This window comes from Balaenoptera acutorostrata, chromosome 7 (assembly GCF_949987535.1).
Source record: "Balaenoptera acutorostrata chromosome 7, mBalAcu1.1, whole genome shotgun sequence".
In the NCBI taxonomy this organism is placed as follows: domain Eukaryota; kingdom Metazoa; phylum Chordata; class Mammalia; order Artiodactyla; family Balaenopteridae; genus Balaenoptera; species Balaenoptera acutorostrata.
In genome coordinates, this window is record NC_080070.1 from 101,540,732 (window position 1) to 101,560,225 (window position 19,494).

A 19,494-nucleotide genomic window follows, 5' to 3' on the forward strand; every position below is an offset into this window, starting at 1 on the left:
TGACTGCAGGCTGGAGCCTACATCTGTGGGCAGAGGGAGTAATTAATTCCCAGAGAATAGGAACATCATGGATGGTTAATGCAGGGGCTTTAACCATGGATGGTAAAGACAGGCAGATAGGGACTTATCCGTGAAGCCTCAGTGTTTTCATCTCAGAACAGGGGGATAACACCTACTTCACTGAAGTGTCGGAAGGATAAAATGCAGTTACATATGTAAAGTACATAGTCCAGTGTTCTCGTCCACTAGAACAACACTGGTGTAAGTAAGTAATGTAAACCCAGTAGGTTTGAATTCATCTTTTATTTTGGAATTTTTTTTTCTTGTTGGTCTAATAAGGTAATTATTACAAAGTTAATATTCCTAGAGCCAATACTAACTGAAAAGTGTGTGTGCATCTTTGTGTGTTTTAGCATGTTGGAATAGGCAGAAAGGAAGTAGGAAACCCAGGAGAATATGTTTAGTGTCAACACAAATGCATCTTGGGAATTTGAAAGCTTCCACAAGTGATCCAAAAAAAGACTATCTCCATGTGCCTTATAGAAAATTGACTTTGTCACACCCTCCCCTTATTGTTGCCCCCATCCCACTCTTCAGACATGTTCTCTTCATTATTATGCAAGCAATTCATTCTACAAATGGGTTTGTATGACTATTTACATTTATTCTTTGATAGTGCTTAATCTTTAGCATTTCTGCATAATGGATCCAGGAGTATTATTCCTGTTTAATTGCCAATGAGTTATGATCTTCACAGTATTATGAATTATTTTTATGAGTTATGTTTGTTTTATTTTCACTTGTTTTGTAGTGATTGGCATGCTCTTACTATATTGAGGCAATCTGAGAAATGACTAAGCCATGAAAAAGAATGAAATCTTGCCAGTTGTGTCAACATGCATGGACCTTGGGGCATTATGCTAAGTGAAATAATTCAGACAGAGAAAGACAAATACTGTATGAACTCACTCATATGTGGAATCTTTTAAAAAATAAAATCAAGCTCATAGATGCAGAGAACAGATTGGTGGTTGCCAGGGGTGGGTGGTGGGCAAAATGGGTAAAGGGAGTCAAAAGATACAAGCTTCCAGTTATAAAATAAATGAGTCATGGAGATGTAATGTACAGCATGGTGACTATAGTTAGTAATACTATATTGCATATTTGAAAATTGCTAAGAGACAAGAAAAAAAATTCTGTAACTATGTATGATGATGGATGTTAACTAGACTTGTGGTATTTTACAATATACACAAACATCGAATTTTTTTTTAAATTAGCAAATTAGGAATAGAAGGAAACTTCATCATTCTGATGAAGAACATCTGCAAAAACCTAGAGCTAGCATCATCCTTAGTCAGATGTTGAAAGTTAGCCCCATAAGATGGGGAACAAAGCAAGGATATTCACTTTCACTATTTTTATTCAATTAAGTAATAGATTTTCTAACCAGGATAATAATAAGTCAAGAAAAACTAGAAAGCATAAAGATTTCAAATTAAAAAGTAAAACAGTCATTTGCAGATGACATGATTGTTTATTTAGAAAATCCTAAAGTATCTACGAGAAAGTTACTGTGTCAAAGAAATATAGTGGCATCACAAAATACAAGGTCAATATACAGAAATGAAGTGTATTTCTATGCTATAATCAATAATTCAAAAATGAAATTTTTGAAAATTCCTTTTATAAATATACCAAGAAACCTAAAAACCTTACAAAAGAACTTTATAAAAAGATGTACAAGATCTCAACACTGAAAGCTACAGAAACATTGCTGGAAGGAATTAAAGAAAATGGAAAATAAAAATATCAATTGGAAAACTCACTATCATTGCAATGAAATAGCACTTCATACCCACTAGGATGGTTATAATCAAAAAGACAGAAAATAATAAGTGTTGATGAAGATGTGGAGAAATTGGAACCATCATACTCTGCTTGTTGGAATGTAAACTGGTACAGCTGCTTTGGAAAAACAGTTTGGCAGTTCCTCAGAAAGTTAAACATAGAGTTACCATATGATCCAGCAATTCCACTCCTAGGTATATACCAAGAGAAATGAAAACTTATGTCAGTACAAGAACTTGTACATGAATATTCATGGCAGCATTATTCTTAATAGCCAAAAAGTGGAGAAAATCCAAATGTCCATCATCTCATGAATGGATAAACCAAATGTGGTGTATCTGTACAATGGAATATTTTTCAGTCATAAAAACTAACAAAGTGGACTTCCCTGGTGGCACAGTGGTTAAGAATCCACCTGTCAGTGCAGGGGACACGGGTTCGAGCCCTGGCCCGGGAAGATCCTACATGCCGCGGAGCAACTAAGCCCGTGAGCCACAACTGCTGAGCCTGCGTGCCACAACTACTGAAGCCCACCGCCTAGAGCCCGTGCTTCGCAAAAAGAGAAGCCACCGCAATGAGAAGCCCATGCACCGCAACAAAGAGTAGCCCTCGCTGCAACTAGAGAAAGCCCGTGCACAGCAACGAAGACCCAACGCAGCCAAAAAAAAAAAAAAAAGTAAAGGATAATAGTTTGCCATGTAGCTAGAGATTAGACAGTGCAGTGACGGTAAGTCCTAGATGAATAATAAAAAAGCAAAATACTGTTAACATTCAAAGTTTACCAGTATCCACTTACAGAGCATCTATTTTGAGCATGGTACCCTCCCATGTATTGTAGAGGAAAGACAAAAAGAGAGCCCCTAGCTAAAGTCCACTATCTAAAAGTTAGGTCAGTTGTGCTAAAACTGCTTCCCGTTTTAATAATAACCTTATATTCTTAAAAGCCAAAAGTAATATTCCCTCTTTTTCTCTGATAGATGCTGTGAGAGAAGTAAGAAAATATTCCTCAACTCATGCCATTGAAAGGAGCTCAGCCAGCAGACCTTCTGCCTATGAACATACACAGATGAAACTTTTTAGGTCTCAAAGAAATCTTTACATTACTGGATTTTCATTATTTTTCTGGCTGTAAGTTTTTTAAAAAGCACAATTTAAAAACATGATTTGTGTTTCTCTTTCTCATTTTTTCTACCTATACTATAGATTTTTTTTTCTGTACTATTTAGCATACTAACATCTTTATGAAAGAACTCAGATGACAGATCCAAATAACAAATAATAATCGTGGCTTGTAGGTTCTATAGGCCCATAACGCCCTGCATGATCTGGCCCCTGCTGCTCTGACGTGTACACCACGTTCCACCCACACTGCCCTTAGCTGCTCATTCATTCATCCATTCTTGCAACAAATATCTATTGAGTTCCTATTGTGTACCCAGATCCTTCCTGCTTCGGGATCTTCCCACCAGCTTTCCCTTCTGCCAGAATACTCTTTCCTTCCCTCTCTCCCTGGCTAATTTCTACTTTAGCCCCTTTCTCAGGAAAGCTGAGACCTCTGACCATCATTCCCCCAAAGCAGGAAGGTCTTCTGTTGTACACTCCCATAGAATGTGTAATGTATATACTTTTCTTTCAAGTGTCATTCGTGGTTGTAATTAAATACTGTTTTAATTCTTGCCTTCCCAAGTAGAACCTAAACTCTTTGAGAGCAGGGCCTCTGTCTTGTTTCCTGCTATGTCCCCAGTGCCTGGCACAGTGTTTAACACTTAGCAGTTCTGCTGAATGAATAAATGAAGATAACGATTACTACTACTAACAAAGGAAGTTACCCATAAGTAGAAGTGAATGAGCAGTTTTTAGGTTTGGCCAGCCTCACAAAATGCTCTTTAAATTTTGAGCTGAGGGGGAAAAACTCTTACTGGCCTTGCCACACTGTCTGGAATTCTGTTTCTGCTCGTCCTGGCCAAAGGCCTCTACAGAGAAAATAAGTAAATTAATAAGTACCACTGAACCTGCATTCCAAATGCTAATCTTCTAACGAAGATTCCAAAGAAATGAGACACAGGCTTGTTTTGACTGGAAGACTTGAATTAAAAATATATCTTCCTTCCGTAAACATCACCTCCCTCCACCACGCCCACACCTGAAGGGGAGTCACTGGGTAATTATTACTTAAAGTCACAGTTCCTGGTGATTAGTTGCACACTACTCTGACATTTTTTTCATTTTCTTAGAGTGTTGAGACGTCTGGTTACCCTTATTACTCAGCTGGCAAAAGAGCTGTCAAACAAAGGAGTACTTAAAGTTCAAGCAGAAAATACTAACCAGGCTGCCAAAAAATTCATGGAAGAGAATGAAAGACTAAAACGGGTATTTAAATTTTCTTCTTAAAAACTGGTGTAAGTGTTGTTGGTATTCCCCAGGGGTGGTTTATTATTTTTCAGCATCAAAGAGAGCATTTTCATAATATATAAGCAGAAAATGACCATAAATAACAATATTCTACAAAATGATTGTTTCAGAAGTATTTTATTATCTTTAAATTTGTGTGTTCTCACAGTTTCCCTCCATAGTAGATTAATGCCATTGGACCTACTTCCTGTGATTCAAGGAGAAAACAGTATTCTGGGAATATGAATTTTTTTTTTTTTTTTTTTTTTTTATTTTTGACTGTGTTGGGTCTTCGTTTCTGTGCGAGGGCTCTCTCCAGTTGTGGCAAGCGGGGGCCACTCTTCATCGCGGTGCGCAGGCCTCTCACCGTCGCGGCCTCTCTTGTTGTGGAGCACAGGCTCCAGACGCGCAGGCTCAGTAGTTGTGGCTCACGGGTCCAGCCGCTCCACAACATGTGGGATCTTCCCGGACCAGGGCCCGAACCCGCGTCCCCTGCACTGGCAGGCAGACTCTCAACCACTGCGCCACCAGGGAAGCCCTGGGAATATGAATTTTAATTCCTTCATTACCATTAATGTTACTTTATAACCTAAAGCAAGTTTTAATAAGTCTCTATTATGTTTCCATTTCCCTTTCAGTTGAATTCCTGTTGTTTTTTTTTGGTGTGGTTTTTTTTGTTGTTATTGTTGTTTTCTTTAAATGATGATTATGTAGGAAGCAGACGAAAATAGTTGATACACATTGATGACTGCATATAATATTTTCAGTCTCTAATTTGGTTATGCTGCTGATAATTCTTCTTTGAGAACCCTATGCTGTCTTTCCCTGGCTGCTCAGGGAGAGCGTAAATCAGACACTGATGTTTTCCATGTTAAGTAAAAAGAAGAACGGATGGAAAAATACAAAACGGAAGATACAAAATTACTTTGGGTATTTTTTTTCTTAGGTTTAAAATTTAGGAGTCAGATCTCATGGCTTGAGTGTTTTCAGTTCATTTTAAGCCCCATAAGTTTTCCTAATTCTGCTTCTTAGGAAAAAAAAATCAGTGGAACCTTCAGAAGTGAAACAAATTTTCTTGAAGAAAGAATTCCTAGTATAATGCAATAAGATTATTTCCCTATTATAAATTAATGAAGTATACAGTCAATTATATATTACATCAAATTATATTTATGTAAAAAGTATTGTGAGCCTAAATTCTAAAGCCCAGCCTCTTACAGAAAGAACTATAAGCGTCACCTTTCATCAATGCTAAATGAGTTAGCTGTTACATAGTACAATATAAAGCTTTCTAAAACCTATGAAATAAGTCAAAACTCATTGCAAAAAAAAATTTTTTGATACTACAGTGTCATGGTCACCTATTCAGAAACCCATGTTTTACTTATGATGTCTACCTTATTTTTACTACAAAAACAGGATTCAAAAATGTTTCTTTGGGTAGATTATAACCAGCATCTTTTAAGGAAACTTTTAGAGAATAAGCACTGGTTTATATTTTTACTTTGTTCTGTTTTGAAAAAGCATTGATCCATAGATGTCATGTAACTTTCCCTTTGTCATAAATATAGGTCTGGGAAATCAAGCTGTCGGTATTTCTGTATTCAGAAGCAAGCAATACATGTCACTGGAGTGTTTCAGCAGCACAATCAGCCTTATTTTGTACCTTAATATTATTTTCTTCATCTTCTATCCTTTGATCTCATTTCATAATGGTAAAAACAAAACAAAACCCTCAAGGCTTTTATTAATATATGGTGGCTAAACTCAAAAGCACACAGCCTTGTATTTGTAGACTTACCATGTACCTATCTTGATTTACCATGCCCATCATGTTATGGTAGTGAGTTGTAACTACTAATAGAACACTGCTTTTTTCCTCTTATTCTTGAACTCCAAGAAAATGGAAAGTGTTTTTGTAGTTTTGGTACTATGAATTTTCTCATATACACCATAATTAATGTACTTAAATTAGTCTTGTCCTTCAGAAAAAGCACCTTCCTTAAAACATTTCTTTTGGGATTGTTTTCAGAACCAGTTACTAACTTGCAAGGAAATTTATTTCATGATTACTGATTCTTTGATCTGCCACAGCTTCTCCCTTTTTTTGTTCTCCTCTCCTTTGGTTCCATGCTGTCCTGGTTCCCTGCTTCTGCATAATCTGTGGCCCAGTCAGTGGCCCTAGATCATAAGTGCATAGATATACTGGGCTAAAGCCAATACACAGTGGGGAGAAAGTCTGCAAGCTGGATAAAAATACTGTCAGTGCCCAAAGCGTAACTGATTAACCATAGGTCAGAATGTCAAAGATGACTTCTATTTCAAGATACTTCATGTAGGTTTTGAAATACCAGCTAAGGAAGGATAAAATTGCTAAAACATCTCTTCGCTCTCTATCAGAGATACATTATCTAATGGAAAGTGCATTATCCTGAAGTCCAAAAGACTTGGGTGCCAGTCCCAAATCTACCAGTAATTAGCCTTGTGACCTGGGGCAAGTCACCTCATTTGTTCTGGGCCTCAAGTTTATAACTAATAGCTAACATTGTTCACATGCTTCACAGTAAGGTATTAACTCTTTCAATTGTTGCAACAATGTTATGAGGTTGGTGCTGTTAATATTTGCATTATATAGATGAAGAAATGGAGGCACAGAAAGGTTAAGCGACTTGCCCAAGATCATTCCACTAATAAGAGACAGACCTAAGGATTGAATCCAAGCAGGCTGCCTCTAAAATCCACACTCTTAACCACATTGTTCTGTGCCCTTCAATCGTATGCTAACCTATGAAAGGACTTGCAGGTGGTGCCTGGGACTCCTTTCTGTTATGATATTCAGTTAATGAAAAGAAATAATGATGAAAGGCCAATTAATTTTTAATTTAACTGCTTTAGTATAACAACAGTGACGGAGCTTTACTTCTTACTTGTTTTCTTCCCAGCCACTTACCAAGGTGGGATAAGGTGGGTGGGACAGTGAACATGTGTATTATTGTAGCTGGTAGCTATTGAATTTCAGATTCCAGGGCTCTTGGTCTTTCTCCAGCATCAAGTTACACAAAATAAAGTTGAACAAGTTGACAGGTGCAGTAATGAAAGCTTATTTACAAGACTGACACCAAATCCAACTTTTCCAAGTCAGTGGCAATAATAATTCAAGCAGGCAGGGTAAACATTCCTGTAACTCAGTCGTTCTCTTCCAATTTGGGTAATCACTGGAGGCTGTGTTAACTGAATTCAGTGAAGTAACAGCTAAGATTGTTTTGAACTTGAAATGGTCAACAAACTTGTAGAGATTTGGAGGGTTTTTTCCCTAGTTTCTGCTCTTAAAAATATATATATATATTTTTAATTTTGGAGATACGAAGCTCCTTCGGTTTTAGTAGGTACTTCAGTCCTTTATCTCCTAAAAAAATTCCTTGGAATTATACAGTATATTCATTTGAGCTTTAATTCCTCCTCTGGATCTGCCTAATCTCTGTTATAACACGGTAGTATTGTATTCGATCTTGTGCTACAGTATCTATGCTCTAGTCTCATCCTTTCCATTAGATTGAAGTTACCTGAGAGCAGAGACCATACTTCTCTTACATTTTTACTCCTTATAGTACATAGCACTGTAAAATATTTGCATGTAGTAGTAGCAGTGCTCAGTAGAAATTTGTTTTGTTTGTTTAATATATCAGCTTACATTAGAAAAGGAATCACCCTGCAGTAGAAATTCTTTACTGTGTCAGTCTGTTTTAAATTGTCGTGAGTTAACTTTTTTACCTGACTGCAGAAGCTTTCCGTATCAAATTGCTGCCTTTTACTGGTCAAATAATTCATGCCAGTATACACATGTTCTGTTTTTCAAACATTAATCTAATTTGCCTTTCTTGGTAACTTAACATCTTACAATTTCTTTTTGATAAGTCAACTTCTTCATTCTATTAACGATGATTTCCATCCTGACATATAGATTATGAAATTTTTACCCCATGATGTTTTTATTTTAGTCAAATATTTTACTATTCAGATCTTAATTTTTCTTGCCAAGAAAAAATAAGCTACAAACATAAAATAAACATTTTAAAAGCCAGAATAGATTTGAAAATATAAAGAACGTTGTAAAGGATTAACCGAATAAAGTAATTTGGAGACTGTTCAATGAAAATTAGGTAGAATTGTCCAAGTGTAGAGATGGCCCTGTTATTCTCCACTTACCCATCTCTAGCCTGACAACATTATATTCTTCTTTTATGAATTCGTCTATATAGAACTAGTCTGAGTAGACAGCTCTGCAATTGGAACATAATGGCTTTCCAAGTAGTACTGTCCCCAGAACTATTTTATTTTCCTTAGAATAACATCACGCAATTAAGGAAAAGACATTGTTTATCTAAATACCTTTGAAAATACAATTTTTTTTTTGGCTGCGTTGGGTCTTTGTTGCTGCGCGAGGGCTTTTCTCTAGTTGCAGTGAGCGGGGGCTACTCTTCGTTGCGGTGCACAGGCTCCTCGTTGCAGTGGCTTCTTTTGTTGCGGTGCACAGGCTGTAGGCGCGCGGGCTTCAGTAGTTGTGCCACGTGGGCCCCAGAGTGCGCGGGCTCGCAGGCTGTAGAGCGCAGGCTCAGTAGTTGTGGCACATGGGCTTAGGTGCTCTGCAGCATGTGGGATCTTCCTGGACCAGGGATCGAACCCGGGTCCCCTGCATTGGCAGGCAGATTCTTAACCACAGGGAAGTCCCTGAAAATATAATTTTAATTGTAGCCCAACCAGAAACTCTTGTTATTTTCATTTCAGAGATTTCAATCATAGAAGAAATTTTGTGTGTATTTGCCAAATATCAAGTTTCTGCCAACAGAAGCTTACATTATAAAAAAGTATAAAATACTGTAAAGGACAAAGAATAAAATAAAGACCAATAATTTAAAATACATTGTTCAGCTCTTTTCCTGAAAGAATGGCTATTGCAGTCTAATGTTACTTCTTTCTATAACTCTCTTTTCTGATAGCTCTTGAAAAACCATGGCAAGGAAGAAGAACACATTTTGGAAGCAGAAAATAAAAAACTAGCAGAAGATAAGGAAAAACTGAAAACTGAATTAAAGAAGGCTTCAGATGGTAACGTTGCATGCATGCACAAAAGTAGGAAAAGTATTGTGATATTTTATGCTGTTACACTTCACTGTTTTTCCTAAAACAAAACTCATGGCTAAATGTTCTTCTGGCTAAAATACCAAGAGTGACCTATTTATAAATTCCTGCTCAAATACGGAGATAAAACACTGTTTCAGCCAAGAGAAACATGCTCTGTTATACATACAAACATGTAGGTGTTTCAGATCTGTGTTGTAAATACAGATGTTCCTCCCTTAGCAAAAGAGCTATGTTCCTGAAAAGTTGCTTGTAAACACATGTTTGGAAATGAATCACATTTTTCCATCATAGTATATTGCTTCTTTGAAAGAAGCAATGACAGGGGATTGCTTATTATTATTATTTATCTTATTTATTATTATTTATCTTATTATTATTTATCTTATAATTATTATTATTTATCTTATCTTATTATTTTGGTTATGAGAAAATACGTTGCTTATCTCAAGCCCTAATATTTTTTACCTGCCAGATATAAGGAAAATGTTCCTTGAAAGAGATGGATAGGGATAGAGTAAGCCACAGTCTAGGATGCCATCTGAGAGCTTGAATGTCTCATTCCAAACACATTGCAATGAGGACTTGGGGTAGGGCGTCCCAACTCCATTTTCCTGAAGGCAGCTATTTCTTCTACATTTTTTGTTTTTTGAAAAATAGCTCTGTTAGTATTTTCTTCTTCTTAGACACGGAACAAATTATTATTACCTGTAGCTGCATAGCACAGAAAAGTCCCAAGTCCAGTGTCATCCCAGGAAACTCTGAATAAAAGTTTATGGCTTGACCCCTGAGCAACATTCCTGCATGTGACATAGTCCTTGATGTTGTCCAGATACTGGGGAACCTCTCAGTCAGAGTCAAGATAATGATCAATGCATAGACCTTCTCCAGTTTCAGATTTCTTCCACTACTTTGTGTTGAGAATAACTTGGAGAACGTTCAGTGACTGAATCAAAGACCTACTTTATACCATTTGTAAGTTTAGATTTTTTTTTTAATAGGCCTCAGTATAATAGAAGTTTCTGTACTATAATTTGCTGTTGTTGATTATCTATGGACATTGTTTGAGTAGAGTTGAGTTCATCAAGATGTATTTGAGGGACTTCCCTGGTGGTGCAGTGGTTAAGAATCTTCCTGCCAGTGCAGGGGACATGGGTTCTAGCCCTGGTCCAGGAGGCTCCCACATGCCGCGGAGCAACTAAGCCCGTGTGCCACAACTACTGAGCCTGCTCTCTAGAGCCTGCGAGCTACAACTACTGAGCCCACATGCCACAACTACTGAAGCTCGCGTGCCAAGAGAAGCCACTGTAATGAGAAGCCCGCACACCACAACAAAGAGTAGCCCCCGCTCAACACAACTAGAGAAAGCCTGTGCGCAGCAACGAAGACCCAACGCAGCCAAAAATAAATAAATAAACCTACAAAAAAAAAAAGTTTTTGAATTTGAGATGGAAAGCCTGAAGATAAAAGCTAATTCTGTTTAAAAAAAATCTGTAGGATATTTCATATGATATGATATAAAATATATAGTTACTTTCCTACTTCTTATTTAAAGTAAAAAAAAAAAGAAAAAGAAAATCATTTAGAGGCAGTAAGTTAAAAAATCATTTACTCTTCTAGACAAGGTGGTAGATGATGTGATAGGTATAGTATAACTCAAAATTCTAAATCTTCTCATAGTTGGTGTACTGTTGGCTTTTCTGCAATTCCAGACAATTTGGAACATGATCTTGAAGTTTTAACATTTGTATGAAAATAAATTTAGTAATCAGACATTTCAAATGAGAAATAGTGTTCTTTTTTTACCCAACACAAAATATTGGTGCTAATCCTTCTGAAGAATGCAAGGGACTATTTCCAAAATACCTTTAATTAGTTTAAAAAAATTATTTTAAATTTCTGCTTTCTTTTTTTTATATTTGCCAAGGATCCTTTCCCTTATGTTGTAAGCAGAGTAGGACAGAAATAAAAAGACAGACAAGAATAGGTTGTGTGCCATGCTGCACCTCTCCTAACCCTGGCCAGCTTAGTTTTTTCTCCCTTTGCCTTTTAAAAATTCCAACTCTGAGATATTTTGAGCTTTAACCTCACAAGTCTGATATATAACTCTAAACTCAGGGTTATTTTGAGTAATATCAAGAAACTCAATATTTCTTTAACAGACAATTCAGATGTTTGGAGAAAATGAACTCTTGGATAATACAGGCATTTTGTTTATGGTCTGATAACAAGAGATGCCAAGCTTCTGTGTTTGAAGTGTAGACTTCAAAACTGCTTTCGAAGTGAATCGATGTTGAGGTAAAAGCAGATTTTACCTGTTTGAGTATGTCCTGTTTGGTTCCTGCAAGGTGTGTAGTATTTTATGAACACATTTTATTTTAGATAACATTGTTACTGACCTTGAGAAGATCAAAGTTCCATTTCTAAAGGAGGTATAACCCTGGCTATGTTCTGTTGACCTATACCAATCAAATTCATTAAGACAAGAACTAAGAAATAAATTAGTAGTACAAGATTTGGATGAATTCAGCAGCACAATGCTTTGTACATAGTACCATTCAAATATATTCATAGATTTCTAAAAATTGAGGGTATTAAGGCTGACAGTGCTTAAGAAATGTTTTAGCAAGTTCTTTTATATTTGGAAACTGAGTAGAAAGGCAGTGTGGTTTGTTTCTTAATAGAGGTAGAGTATTTTCCATATGTATGGTCTAACTCTTAGTGTTTCTTTAATCTAAGTGAAATATTTTCTCCAAATATATTAGCAGAAGTAAAGCATAAATACAAAATGTCTGTTTAAACTGATTCAATCCAAATTGGAAAAGTGCTATTCTGAAGGCAGGTATTAAGAGCACTCACTCTATCAGTAGTGCCAAAATCTCCATCAGTTTTTAACCACCAGCTTAGATTTTTGACCAGTTAGTAAATTACCTGTGCTTCAGTGCAGTAATATGACCCTAGTGAGCCAAAGGAGAGAGTGCATGTCCCCAGGCACCCAATTTACACTCAGAACTAACTTAGTCAGGTGTAAGGACCTGATGTGTCATTTTTAATGATTTGTTTAATGGTAACTCTGATGTCCCAGTGTGTGGAGTAATTGGGAAAGGGCACTGCCATGAAAAATGAGACCTTAGGCTCTAAAGAATTTACAAAGTTCACAAGCCCTCATAATAAAAATAGACCTTGTATGCAGTGGAAAACCTTCTGATATCCAAGGAGATTGACTTTAAAAGACTCTTCCAGGAGAGCTTCCCAGTATTTATTCTTAATACTTTCCCAGTATTTATTCTTTTTTAAAATTAATTTCTTAAATTTATTTATTTTATTTACTTATTTTTTATTTTTGGCTGCGTTGGGTCATCACTGCTGCGCACAGGCTAGTGCCTAGTTGCGGTTTCTCTAGTTGCAGCGAGCGGGGCCTACTCTTTGTTGCGGTATGCAGACTTTTCATTGCTGTGGCTTCTCTTCGTTGCAGAGCATGGGCTCTAGGTGCGGGGGCTTCAGTAGTTGCAGCACACGGGCTCAGTGGTTGTGGCTCGCGGGCTCTAGAGCGCAGGCTTAGTAGTTGTGGCACATGGGCTTAGTTGATCCACGACATGTGGGATCTTCCCGGACCAGTGCCCTGCATTGGCAGGCGGATTCTTAACCACTGCGAGGAAATACATACCATTCAGTCATTGCGTGCATCCAGGCGGTGGTAAAAGTAGATACAGTTTTGAAAGTGATTGAGTTGCATGTGGACATCTCGCTTCCTCATTCCTTTAGGAGCAGTAGTATACCCATAACATGCTACATTGAAAGTTATCAGGGCTGCCATTCTAATAGTAGAGGTTGAGTAGTAGTGCATTTCTCCTACATAAAGGGAAAAGAAAAAGAAGAAAATACAAAAAAGTGATTGAGGCAAATTCCTTGACCCTGCCCTTATTCTTTCTTCCTTCCTTCCCTTCCTTTTCTTCCTTCCTTTCTTTTTCTTTCTTTCTATCAGCAATTTTTTAGGAACTATTCATATAACTTATTCATTGTAAGATCATTTAACATGGAGCATAATTAAAACTGTCCTTAAGAAGCATACCTATTGAGGGACTTCCCTGGTGGTCCAGTGGTTAAGACTCTGTGCTTCCAGTGCAGGAGATGCGGGAACTAAGATCCCCCATGTCACACTGTGCAGGCAAAAAATAAAAAATAAAAAGCATACCTATTGAGGATAAAGCAAATTTTTATTTTATTTATTTTTCTTCCAGTTTTATTGAAATATAGTTGACATATGGCACTGTATAATTTTAAGGTGTACAGAGTAATAATTTGATTTACATGCATCATGAAGCAATTATCACAGTAAGTTTAGTGAACATCCTTCATCTCATACAGATACAAAATTAAAGAATAGAAAATAATTTTTTTTCTTGTGATGAGGACTCTTAGGATTCCCTCTCTTAACAACTTTCACATATGACATACACCATTGTTAATTCTATTTATCACGATGCACATTACATCCCTAGTACTTATCTTATAACTGGAAGTTGGTACCTTTTGACTGCCTTCACCCAGTTCCCCCTACCCCCCCACCTCTGGTAACCACAAATCTGGTCTCTTTTTTATGAGTGTGTTTGTTTTTGAAGTATAATTGACCTACAACACTATATTAGTTCCTTTTACACAACATAGTGATTTGTTGTTTCTATACATTTCAAACTGATCACCACAATAAGTCTAGTCAAGTCTAGTTACCATGTCACCATACAAAGATATTACATAGTTACTGACTGTATTCCTCACACTGTACATTTCATACCTGTGACTCATTTATTTTGCAACTGGAAATCTGTACTTCTTAATCTCCTCACCTATTTCTTTCTTCCTCTTACCTCCCCTCCCTTCTGGCAAACACCCGTTTGTTCTCTCTCTATATAAAACTCTGTTTATGTTTTGTTATGTTTGTTAATTTTTTTTAATTCCACGTATAAGTGAAATAATACAGTATTGCTCTTTCTCTGTCTGAGTTACCTCACTTAGCATAACATTGATCCCTTCTAGGTCCATCCATGTTGTCACAAATGGCAAGATTCCATTCTTTTTTATGGCTGATTAATATTCCATTGTGCGTGTGTCTGCATGTGTGCGTGTGCTTGTGTTTGTGTGTGTGTGTGTATTACATCTTTTTTATCCATTTATCTTTTGATGGGCAGTTAGGTTGCTTCCATATCTTGGCTATTGTAAATAATGCTTCAGTGAACATAGGGCTGCATGTATCTTATGTTCTCTAATTAGTGTTTTAGTTTTCTTTGGATAAATACCCAGGAGTGGTATTGCTGGAGATAAAGCAAATTTTAAATGCTATCTAAACAAAGTATATACAAACAGAACAGAAACTGATTGTAAAGGCCCATTCTGTGTCCCTAAGTATTGGCAGCATATAACAGGGACCTTAGATTTGGACCAGGAAATGGAATCTTCTAATCCTATTTAAACTTCTCCTTTACCAAATAGAAGGTTTATTTTATTCCACTCTCAACTAGTTTATTCAACTCTGTTCCTGGATAAATGCTTCTCTGTCACTGTGGCTTACCTTGAAAAGAGCTAGCATTCTAGCATTTCCTTTTACAGACCAACTTCACTACCCTTAAAGATGTTCAAGTTTTTTTTAAAAATCATCACCCTCTAATGCCAGTAATAAACAAGTCATACTAACATAGGGACCAGGGAGTGAAAATAGTTGAAGTACCTTACAAGAGAAATTGAAGATCAAGATAAGAGAGAAAATTACAAGGGAATTACTATTCTGTATATCAGTAACCCTAAATTCCTTCTTCTTGAGTTCCTTACAAAGGAACTATTTGAGCCATCTATCTATCTAAAAATAAATTCTCAAAGTCCAAACTAAGCATATCTTACAGTTGCAAATTCTTGTGAGTGTAAATTCAACTATCTTTAACTTGCAGTTATATCAAAGCCACCATCTTACTTTAAATTTTGCAATGCTTTAAAAAATTTGGTAGTTTTAGTCATGTTTTTTGTTTTATGACCTTTTAATGAGTTTCTATGCTTTGAATAATAAAAAACATGTATTTTCTCCTCTGTTTACTTATCTGGAAGTTTCTGCTTCTTTAACATCTCCTTCCCTTCCTTTGTTAGCTGAAAAATAAAAGTCCGTATTTTAAGAGAATAGCATAGTTTATTTGAAGGATGTGGCAATAGACTATATGTAATTAATAGTACCTCAGTTATTTAAAGCAAATAAAATATGTGACCCACCATTTTAGTCAGGTTTTAGCTCTTAGGTTGTTTTTTTATTTTTAAATGAAAGATATATTGCCATTTATTAGTTTATATTATCTCCACCAAACCAGAAGAAGGAGGCTTTCTTGCTGTGGACTGCTTTCCTGGCACTAATATGTCATGGTGATATTTTCTCCTGCTGTTCCCTGTTACATTCCCATTTAGTTGTGATGTTTTCCTTTTTGTGAGCTTCCTATCTGTTTGCAGGCCCTATATAAAATAAACTATTTAAGTGTCATCCAGTGACCAGGAGGAATAGCTACAGGGAAGATAGTAACTGAAGACAGAAATTCAAGGATACCTTTCATAGCATTGACAATACCAGCAAGCATGACTGATGCTACCTGAGGAAAAGTTTTGATTAGCTCTACAGAGGGGCATTAAAGCAAGAGAAAACAGTCTCTTCCCTGAAGAGCTTTATAACCCAGATGGATGGATCCAACATATATACATAAAGTGACTACAATTTATTTCTTCCCCTGTGTGATACATGAGTTAGTTTACTAAAAAACATGGAGTGGAGAGTGCTAAACGCATACTGAATAACAGAATGTTCCAGGTGATAAGAATATAATCAAGCATAGTTCTCCAAGTATGTTGATGGACATATAGATTGGATCAGCTTGTATCAGGTTTGTGTTTACTGCCAAGTGCAGTACAGAAATTAAGCTGGACAACTCTGCTCTAAAAACACTTTTGAAATGGATGGAAAATTATCAGCTAGGAAAATGAGCTGGAAAATTAAAGAAGGAAAAACCTTTTCTTCGTAAAACTAAATCTCATTGCAGCATCCACTGTCTGTATAGCTTTTGTTCTTTCTATAAGCAAAATTGGAAGGGATAAAATGGGGAACTTCTTAGGAGGTTTCTTAAAATTTCCAGTATAATTTGGATCCTCCTCTCCTCTCATGCTCTGATACTTCAATTTATAGTTCTTTTCAGTAAATTTATAATCTAAGAGAAAAGTGGTAAGACTTAGAAGTGTGTTTTAGGAGAAGGATCAGAAAACTGTGGCCCATGAGCCGAATCTAAACTGCTGCCTTGACTTTAGAAATTAAATTTTATTAGAACAAAGCCATGCTCATTTGTTTACATATTTTCTGTGGCTGTGGAGTTAAGTAAACTGGACAGAGTCTGCATGGCATAGAAAGCTGAAAATAAGGGAGTTCCCTGGCAGTCCAGTGGTTAAAACTCTGAGCTTTCACTGCAGAGGGCCCAGGTTCAATCCCTGGTTGGAGAACTAAGATCCCACAAGCCGAGTGGTGCAGCCAGAGAATAAAAAGAAAGCTAAAGTATTTACAGTCTGGCCCTTTACAGGAGTAGTTTACTGACCCCTATTAAGGATTGTCAAATAAGGAAGAACACCTTTTTCAGTATAAATAATGGTGTTGAAGAGATTGGTTTCTGCTGTTAATATTGTTATAAAATTTGCTGTGCACTTAAATGCTGGTTGAATGAACGTTGATCAGATAATTTAAGAAATTATATATGCTTATATATAGTAAAACTAGTTCTTTGTTTACAGTCAAAGTAAACTGACTCCTTCAATTCTCGTGTATGATGGTTTGTAAATTCTTCTAGATTCCACGTGTTGCTTCTGCTTACACACGAACTTGCTTTATAAAGCATATCCTTTTCAAAGCAGTTTGTATAAAGCTATACCTACACAGTACTTTGCCTAAAACGTACACCCTGATTTTTAAGTGCAAAGCCAGCATATTAATATAATTTGTAATTATTCTTTGCTAAGTCACAGAGCCAAAATTCTTTTCTTAAATACATTACTTAGCAACCCAGCTAAGATTAATGAAGGAAGTCTTCATGCATTTATTGGTGTTTCATTCGCTAATAGCGTAACAGTGGGGCTGATTTTATTTATTAAATTATAAAGCCTGCTCATCAGTTCCTTGGCCCCAAGTCCCAGTAATCCTTATAAGTATTAGCATGCCTTACATCCCTGTCTTTTCTAAAACCCAAAAGCACTTCACCCATAAACCTTATTCATGTTCATAGTCCCCCAGAGGGTAGGGGCAGGCACCAACATACCTAGCGAGAGGTAGAGAAATTAAGACACACACAAAAAATCATTCATTTCCCCTTTGCTCATGTGACAAATAGAGCTATCATTGGTTTCATGCATTAATGTTTACTCTTTAGTATAATTATTTGGACAGCTTTCTTTCCATTCCTTCTAAAGCATGGCCCTGCCATTAGTTTGGCTTCTTCACTTTGCCACTAGAGTGGCAACACCACAGATCTGATTATGCTTCTTCACTTCTTAAAACTCTATTGGTTCCTGTTACCTTTATAGCTCTTCAGGATGGCACACGTGGTCTTCTGCGATCTGCCCCCCAACGTCATCTCTAGTTTTGCCTGCCCCACCCTTGTCCAGTCTAAATTTTACACCCCTACTCTATTAAATATGGGAGCTTGTAGTTCTCCTAACAGTGGTGTTTCATCACCTTTCCCCTTTGCCCAGGACTGCAGGTCTGTCTGCCTCTCCTGCCCTCTTCCTTCACACTCTGCCAGCTTGTGCTCATCCTTCAGCTCCAGTATCATCGCCTCTAAGGAGCCTCCCTGAAACTCTCTCCCTTCAAGCTGGGTTGAGTGGCTTCCATCTGGACCTCCATAGTTCTGCATGGATACTAACTTAATAGTGTACTCTGTAGAAATTACTTTTCATTTGTCTACCTTTCTTACTAGATTGTAAGTGCTGTGAAGGCAAGGGCCACATCTAAGTCAACTCTTTGTCACCAGGACATACTTAGTGTTCTAGGCCTGTTATCTAATAGATATGAGTAAATCTCACCCCCAAACACTGGTTCATCATAATTAGGCTCTTGCAAACTACTTACCTCCTTCTTCTTCCTCCCCTCTTCCTCACCCCTCCCTCCTTCTTCCTCTACTTCCCTCCTCTCTCAAGGACCGAGCTCTGGTGATAGTCAGGTATCCATCACTTGGTACCTGCACCCAAGCATCTCAGCATTGCTGAAGGAACTAACTTCTTATTTTAAATAAATGGTCACTGCATTCAGATGGTCCCTCAACACTGTGACAGTCCTATTAAACTTCTCTAAAATCTTCACTTTTTCACTCTCCAGAACTACTTTAGATCTTCTCATCTCACTTCTAAATTCTAAATCCACCCTACTTCATTGGGCACAAAGAATTAATCAAAAAAGTCATCTTCTCACCACCAAAACTACTGTCCTCCCTCAGCTGGGCTCAAACTCTACCTGTCCTTGGGTTACTGTGGATTAAGTTTCAATCCCTCTTCTACTGCTTTGGCTCCCAACCCCACTATCCTTCTCAAGGACTCTGTTGCTGCAATTACTTCCTCACTTCCTATCACCCTACAGACATCCTCTGGCATCTCCTATCCCAAAAAATAAAAACAAAAACTTCCTTTTGTCTCATATTCCTTCACTTACTGCCCCATTTCTCTGCTCTACTTCATAGCAATTTATTTTTTTTCCTTTTAACTTTTTATTCAGACATAATAAATTCAAATCACACAATTCAAATCACAGGAGAGATGCAAAAATAATACCCAAAAAAATGCCCTGTACCCAAATGATAACACCTTACACTTCCTTATCCTTTTCTTTCTCTTCATATTTTCCTCTCACTTATTATTTTTATATTTTCCAAATGGTGATTTTCTAATTCTCTTATTCCTTCTCCATTTATTAGATGCCATTCTATTGTTAAAGGAGGAGCTTTCCATTTTTCCCCCAGTTACTTATTGATTTGCTTGTGTAATATATTCATTGTGTTATAATTCATTGTGAGCATTGTAGTTTATTGTTCAGATTGTCTCAGATTTGGCCAGTGG

The 19,494-nt window shown here is 36.9% G+C and overlaps 1 protein-coding gene and 1 non-coding gene across 4 annotated transcripts in view; both read left to right on the forward strand.

The window, feature by feature from the left end:
• Positions 1–19,494, forward strand: part of BCAP29 (B cell receptor associated protein 29) — a 40,931-nt gene that overhangs the window by 7,134 nt on the left and 14,303 nt on the right. For 2 of the 3 annotated variants that reach the window (XM_007180893.2, XM_007180894.2), the window contains exons 4-6: positions 2,829–2,979; positions 4,086–4,221; positions 9,240–9,372. In XM_007180893.2, coding sequence (XP_007180955.1) covers positions 2,829–2,979; positions 4,086–4,221; positions 9,240–9,372 — 420 coding nt within the window. The remainder of the gene's footprint in view (positions 1–2,828; positions 2,980–4,085; positions 4,222–9,239; positions 9,373–19,494) is intronic. The other variant, XM_007180895.2, reaches the window with a different exon arrangement.
• LOC114237822 (small nucleolar RNA U109) lies at positions 13,112–13,241 on the forward strand. Its single transcript, XR_003623306.1, has one exon. It is a non-coding gene; the product is annotated as a small nucleolar RNA U109 (small nucleolar RNA).